Here is a 7,506-nt window from a genome sequence, read left to right on the forward strand (position 1 = left end):
GGGTTGAACTACAGACCAGCAGACTCTTCAGTCAGCGTGACATTAAGTTGTTGCTGTGACACAGTGATGTTATTAACATGATACTGAACAGCTGTTGGTGCAGACAGGTAATCGTTAGCAGGTAACAGTCGCTGTTCCCTTCTTGATATAAGTTCACTTAAACAAGACACTCCACTTCCACCTCATCCTGCGCTCCAAACCCTGGTACCAATAACTGATTACACTATTAGTGACAGGGCAAGAGGGCACGTTGAGTCTGAACGTCATGCTAATAATAAAGCTACGACCTGTACAGTCACCAGATCTCAGCCTGTGGGAGGTGTTGAGCAGACATGTTAGACAGTGATCCCACAACCATCATCTGTTCCAGAGGCTCATACTGACACGTTTATTATCATCTTCTTCATCAGCCAGCCGTACAAACAGAAGCCAAGTAACCAAACCAAAAAAAGCATCGCTTTATTGAATTGATTTATACGTATACTTCAGGGACAAGTGGTATTAATGTGAAAAGCAGGTTATTAAGTGTTTATAATTACCGTCATGTTGGTGGTACAGTGACTACTGTCAATATCTGAGGTGCTTTTGTGTTCTCTATTAAATAATAAATTAAAAAAGAATTCATTACAAATGTACAGTTTATAAAGTACAGTTAGTAATATCACAAAATCCAATTACAGCAGTATTTTCAAAAATGCCCTTGTATCAAATAACATCAATGGATATTTTTTAAGCCAAAACTTAATTCTCTCTTCTCCGCTGTCTGTCTGAAACACACACACACACACTCTCTCTCTCACACACACACACACTCACAGTATATACGCCCTGTTCACCATCATTTCATACTGCATTCACACGTGTGCACCGCTGCTGTTTTTGCAAATCAACAGAGGAAAGGTGAAGTCACAGCTCTTTCACCAGCTACTTTCAATTGCACATTTTGCAGCTTGTACCTACAGTAACGTTATTATGCCGATATAGAAGAAGATGAAAGACATTCGGGGGTTATTAGTTTAATAATTTCAGTTCTACCCTATGCGGCTGCAGACATCTTGTAATATATAGTTTGTTGATATGTCCGGAGTATTGTTGAGAAGATGGAGCAGACAGATATGTGAAGGGAGCTATCAGCCATGACTACACTACACAGCTGTGTGGCTGAGCCGGTCAAGCAGGCACTGATGCAGATATTTGGCTGAGAGTTTGTTTTGTGCACCACATAAGACAGAATGAAGTGAAAGTAAGGACGTGTATAATACAATATCTCACTGGGCTGTGAATAAGAAACATTTGGCATGCTTTATAGGAGTCTTTTTCTAACGTGTCTTAATAAAAACAAAAGTCTTTCTGGAATACCGTGAACAAAATGATCTGTTTTCATGTTGCAGTGTTGCGTAACAAGCGGGCTACACAGTGGGTCAGGCTCCGTCCTGCTCTTGCAGTGTAAGTGTGTATACAGTAGATGTGTGTGAGCGTTTACGTGCACGTCAGCATCGCAGCGTTAAACTGTCCTGTCGGCTCCCGAGCGCTTCCGCACGACCTTCTCCTCGCTGACCTGGTCCACCGCCAGCGTCTCCAGCTCTGCCTGTGGCGGCGCCAGGGGAGGGGTGCCGTGAGGGATGCGGTGAGCCACGCCCACGTGAGCCCTGTACTGACGGTCCCGAGCGGGGCTGTGACGAGGGCTGGCCATGGCGCCCAGGGGAGCGACGGGGGAGCGCTCAGAGGCGATAGGCGGGATGACGGTGGGCCGCTCTCGCACCACCTGCGGTTCGGGGGACTCTCTCCCAGCCTGCAGGAAGGGCGTGGGGTCGGGCATGGCGTCCACCGTCTCCCGCAGAACCAGACGTCTGCCGTCTGGGCCGAGCCGATACACCTCTGTCAGCTCCGGGTGAAGAGGCTGGGAGAGGCTCTTCTTCATGCGGCGCCGCGGGGTTTCGGGCTGCCTGTCCTTGGCCGGAGGAGGCGTGGGCTTGTACGAGGTGACCGGACTGACGTTGGGGCTGGCCTCGGACGAACTGCCGGCTAGCAGCTTCTTCTTGGTGGCGTGAAGCTGCGAGGTAAGATAAGCGATGGTGCTCGCTCTCTGCTCCAGCTCCCCGGACAAAACGGCCAGCTTGTGGCTCTTCATCTTCAGCTCCTCCAGGTACTTCTTCTCCCGCTCCTTGATTGTGTTTTCCAGGACAGAAATCATGGCGTTCTTCTGCTCGAGGTCCCTGAGCAGCTCCGTGTTCTCCTCCTCCTTCTTCTTCAGCTGGGCCTCCAGCTCCTCACACCTCCTTTGCAGCTCCCTGCAGCGGACCTCGCTGCTGTCTGCACACAACAAATAACAGTTCAAACAGCAGCTCGGACATGTTCGCACGGATGCATAGCAACCATATCACACATACACAGTGTGTAAAGACACACCCAGAGAAATCATGTCCTCAGATCAGCCCGATCATTAGTGCATTAAGCGCAGACACTGACCACGGACAGTCAGTCAGCTGATCAGCAGTCTGATCCTATGGAGACTCATCTGCAGTGGGCTGAGAGCTCCAGTTTCACATTACAGCTCTGGTAGACAGCCAGGGCACCGCTCTCCTCTGACCTTCACCACTGCTGCCGCCACCCTGCCCCACCCACCCAGTCCCAGTCTGTACCGCCACGATGGCAAAAACTGTGGAATAAAACACAACTGTGTATTATGTATATAGATGTTGTCTGGTTTACATTTTCATATCCTAAACTCAGTCTCCTCTCAAGTGCAGGCACAGTCAGAGAGATGACGGTGCTTTCCCTTGATTATCTGAAGGGGGGGGCTGGTAAATTTTCACCCCAGCTGGAGCAGCTGAGCCCTGCTGCACTAAGCAGGTTGCAGGCTGTGCATTAGCACTGTGACAGATAATCTCATTTCCTGTACTCCAATGTCCAACACTAACATGATAGTGCCTCTAAGTGGAGGCCCTAATAATATTGCTCAGATCTGGGCCAGCTATGCTAAAGAGCCTACAGCATATTGTGACTGTGTGAGCTGCAACATGCCTCCTGTTCAGGAACACACATCAGTGGGGTCATCAGTAACCTGTAAATGAGTTAACGGTAGCCCGTCGGGGGCCTCCCTCCCTCTGCTGTGCTGAACTTCAGCCCAGTATGGAGACAGTGGAACTGGTTCTGAATCAGGCCAGTGTTGTGACTCCATGTCACAACCATGGTAACGCGGGGGGAGGGGCAGTTGGCAAGGAGCAGTGGGAGCTCTAATGAACAGCAGGGAGTCCCACAATGCAGTGCTTCCTGGGTGGGACTTGTTACCAGGAAACAGACAGAGCCCTCTGCTCTCAGGCCTGTGCACTGACACAAGACCTTTACTTCAGCACCAACTCAGATTCATGGCCTTGGCTGTTGTAGAGTGCAAACATGCTGTTCAAAACCTGTACTCTGCACTGTAGACTTTTTAAACTCATGCCATCAAACATACTGGATTCTAGATTAAACTCGGTTTGGTGGCTCGACGATAGCTAACGACAGCAGACGCTGATGTGCGTGGTAAACTGATGTGCGTGTGTGCTGTGCGGTATGATGGAGCTTACCTGAGGGATCAGAGCTTCTCACGGTCAGCTCATAGGTCAGGTCTGTGGAGAGAAGAACAGGGTAACTGACATGTCTGCGTCACATGAGGTCGCAGCCGTCAAACGGCGTCCTCGCACAGGCTAACTAGCAGCCGTGCAGGTCTGGGGTAAACATGTCAGTGCTTTCCGTATGGCGGGGTGTTCGTTCAACGAGATTAGTGAGAGTTCCACGTCAGCTTTATCGGCGGGTTAGCCGAGGATACTGGAAATCAGGGCTAAGGCGGACAGTGAGCTGTTCTCGTGGGTGACCGTCTTTATGTCCTCCCTTTGTGAAGCATATCTGCTACTGGGGGTGTGCTCAGTTCAGGTTCTGCTGTGTTGCATCGCTACAGTGCAGGGTGCACTCACTAATGCTTGAGTGCATTTCCCATAAGTCATCACTCTAAAAGGTTCAATAGTCGTACCGCAGCATCTTGTTTACTTTTGGTCCCAAATATCCATTTAGGTTGTCCCAGTTATGAGTTCAGGGAAAGTGGGCTCGTTATTGACATCCGTTGTTTGTTTGCTGTTCTCAGGACATTTCCTCAGAGAACTTTAATGTGCTGATGTGAAGACAGGTGTTGACTTGTGGCCGCGCTCACCTGTGCATTGCTGTTGTAACCTGCGGATCTCTGCGTGCAGCCCCTTCAGCGTGTTGGCGTGGTCCTGCTGGAGGAAGAGCAGGTTTTTCTGTGCACTGTGCAGCTGATTTTCCAACGTTACGTTTGCCGACGCCATGGCTGATTACGTTCACACACCAGCCTTGCAACCTCCAGACACAGGCGACGGAAAACAAGGAGAGACAGAACAAAAGAGAGAGAGCGATAAACACAAGGCAATGAACAGGCCAAACGTGCTGTTAATTCACCGTCTTTCGCCCATGAACACTGGGATTTGGGACGTGTTCCAACTTTGCTCTCTCTGCCAACCGGCCAAGACGATCTGCTTCAGATGGCAGATCGAACTAATCACGACTGTATAATACCATCAAATCCTTTCACAGTGGAGGCGATTCTACTAAACAAGCTAGTGTCAAAATTGTAACCCTGTATGTGATGGAAAAAAAAAGTGAGGACTCACATTTATTACTGTGCAGAGTGGGTGTGTAGGCTCTCACTGCTAATACAGCTGGGTCAGTGGTAGCAGAGAAACACTAAGCAACCAGAAATAGGAACAATCTGTTTTCGTTTGCTGTAATTAGCGAGCAATCACTGAAATGAAGCTATTGATTGAACCTGAGAGCAAGCTGTGCAAGCCTTCAAGACTCAGACACTAACCTGATACACGCTAATTTAATCTACACTGTAAAATCTAATTTTAATAGGACACACAGTGGAAATACTCACCCTCAGCACTGAAGATAAAGACGAAAATGAAGTTTAATTGTTATACTGGAATTTAAGTGGCAACTTAGAAAAGGTGCACTTCCTTTCTCTTTCAGTGTCCTCGCCATAGTCAATAACAACCCAAACAAAAGAAAAATCAAAGCTGAAATTACTGACAGACATCACAGTGACACTGGGTGTGGCATGAAGGCTGCCAGTCTCAAGCATCCCTCTTCCTTCCCTGCCTTGCCCCACCCTCCTCCGCCCTCCACTCACTGGACGTCCTTGTGTCCAGAGCCAGAGAGAGAGAAACAATCACTCGGTCCCAACATCTCCACCCTCTGCCAGACAACCGGGCTGAGAGCTGAGAGCACATTGATCCCTGCAGCACCCTCCCGAGAGCAGAGAAAGCCTCTCCCCGCATACATAGGAGTGCTTCAATAAAACATCCCCGAGCTTCTCGCTCTTACATCATCAGCCCGCTAACATGAATAATATATCCCACGACACCTCGCTGGACACGCTGCCCAGGTTCTGCCGCTCTTTCTATAAATTAATTGTCATGGCTTACAGGGGAAAAGGAAAGCGTGCGATAACCAAAGCACAGGCTGGTAATCACAAAGAGAGGCAGCGGTGTGTCATAACGGCTGAACAGATAATCTATTATTGATGAGTAATTTGGAGTCCTTCCGGTAAACCCTGCGCTGCAAGCATATCTCTCATCCCGGCTCTTTCCTAGAATAGCTTAGATAGCGTTCCATTTGCAAAGATGTGACCTCAGCCAACTTCAGAACATGGCTCATGCCATAGTGTGGGGGGGACAACGCTACATAGGAGCAGAGGAGTGTGGAACGAAGTCAACACAGACAATAAAGTTTAGATACGCAGGAAGTAAATGCAAATCTATCAGTAACTACGTCTGTCTCAGAAGGCAGATTAATGTGCAACCAGTGTGAGGTGTCCATAGACCTTCCATGTCTTTCTTTCCCTAATACACAAACATCACAACAGCATTTCACCATACAGGCAACATAAATAATCAATGAACTGCAGCAGTGTGAAACATTAGCTAGCAGCTACCATCATTAGCCACAACAAGAGCTCAGCACAGCTCTTCCTGTCATGAAGCTGTTTCTTTGCACACATGTCTGTGCTTCACCTTCGGTTTTATTCGCAGGTCTTCTCTGATTTTGTTGGTATTTTAGGGGAAATTAGTCAACACAATGCAAACATACACCTTCCACGTCAACAATGAACAAATAACTAGAGGTTAATCAGTATTGACATTAAAACAGTGAGCACAGTTTTAAGAGGAGCTAAGTGTTAGCCAGCAGGGACGCTTGATGTTTCCGTCTTTCAGTTTCAGCACCTGCATTGCGGACAGCACCCAGACCCACATTTCACACCACAAACCGCTGCTGCTTCTGGCAGCTGCTGCCGGACCATCATGTCTGACCTTCTTTATCACATCGAACAAAACCCGGAGCCCGTGAACCACTTCCAAACATCTCCCTTTCCGGGCTGTTTATGACCCGATGTGCCGGTGGATGCCATCACTGCGCTTCGTCACGGTCATCACAAAGGCTGTCCTTGCAGCTAATGTTATGTCCTGCTGCTGTCCAGGGAGGAGCTGTCCGGTTTCAGGAACCGCAAACAAGCTAGCTCCGATACGAGCCAAGGGGACAGCGTCACACCAAACTCCCTTTTACAATCCGCCACCAAAATAATAGCCTGCGATACACAAAAGAAAATGTTCCGATTGTACGATATTAAATGTGTTTCTGCACTGTGGAGGTAAATTCGGCATAAGTCGTACCCACCAATTAGGTCTTACTGTCAATAAAAGTCCAGGGTTTAGCAAAATTTGGTACATACTACTATGGTGTTATTCAGCGATGTAAGATATCACTGAAGAACAAACAGTCGTCTCATTGTAACGGTTTAAATCAGTGAAGTCAACCTGCTTGGACGGATGCCGGATTGAAAAATGTCCGTTAAAACACGCAATACGCTGTCTGGTGTTTGTAGACGAGCAAAGTGATGCAAATAGTGGGATTTCAAAATGTCTTTGAATGAAAGCATCTCTCCATTACGCTACGGAGGAAGTACGTATTAGGCTTTAATTATGCTAGCCTAGCTGAACAGCTAGCGGGGCTCCAGCAGCACAGTATCTCGTGGAGAAGCTTACCTCACGGCTAAAAATACGTGGCCGTCGAAGATCTTGTAAACGGTTGTAAATTGTCGTTGAACGGACCAGCCACACCGGCTAAGTGCGTTCTGCCTTGCGGGACATGTCGGTGATGCTGTCAGGGGCTCGCCTTGGTCGGGTGAGAGGGGAGGGCGGCTGTGTCAGTTCCCTATCATCTCCCTGAGCTACTAGACAAAATAAAGCGATGCATGATGGGAAACCAGGGCGAGATACGGCTAGCTTAAAGACAAGTCAATCACAACGATCTCTAATCATGTCACTCAACATTTAGCAACTCTAATAACAACTTCAACACAAAAAAAGTACAACAAAAGACGCTTTTACTCACCTTTTATGACAGGAGACGTTGAAGCAGCGGTTGTCAGGGACGTGCGACAGTTTTTAG

At 48.2% G+C, this 7,506-nt stretch overlaps 1 protein-coding gene across 1 annotated transcript; it reads right to left on the reverse strand.

Annotated features, from left to right (window-relative positions):
• Nucleotides 1–626: 626 nt before the first annotated feature.
• Nucleotides 627–7,231, reverse strand: ccdc92 (coiled-coil domain containing 92). Its single transcript, XM_041937814.1, has 4 exons — nt 7,101–7,231; nt 4,190–4,357; nt 3,570–3,611; nt 627–2,313 (listed from the first exon to the last, which is right to left on the reverse strand). Exons 2-4 carry the CDS (start codon nt 4,323–4,325, stop codon nt 1,505–1,507), a joined length of 987 nt encoding a protein of 328 aa, XP_041793748.1. The 5' UTR covers nt 4,326–4,357; nt 7,101–7,231; the 3' UTR covers nt 627–1,504.
• Between the last annotated feature and the right edge of the window lie 275 nt (nt 7,232–7,506).

This window comes from Chelmon rostratus, chromosome 5 (genome assembly GCF_017976325.1).
Source record: "Chelmon rostratus isolate fCheRos1 chromosome 5, fCheRos1.pri, whole genome shotgun sequence".
In the NCBI taxonomy this organism is placed as follows: domain Eukaryota; kingdom Metazoa; phylum Chordata; class Actinopteri; order Chaetodontiformes; family Chaetodontidae; genus Chelmon; species Chelmon rostratus.

Coding starts and splice junctions, on each gene's coding strand:
- ccdc92 (XM_041937814.1), bottom strand. CDS start 4,325: ATGGCGTCGGCAAACGTAACGTTGGAAAATCAGCTGCACAGTGCACAG. Junction 3,612..4,189: donor GTTACAACAGCAATGCACAG/GTGAGCGCGGCC, acceptor TTCTCTCCACAG/ACCTGACCTATGAGCTGACC. Junction 2,314..3,569: donor GAGAAGCTCTGATCCCTCAG/GTAAGCTCCATC, acceptor TGTTGTGTGCAG/ACAGCAGCGAGGTCCGCTGC.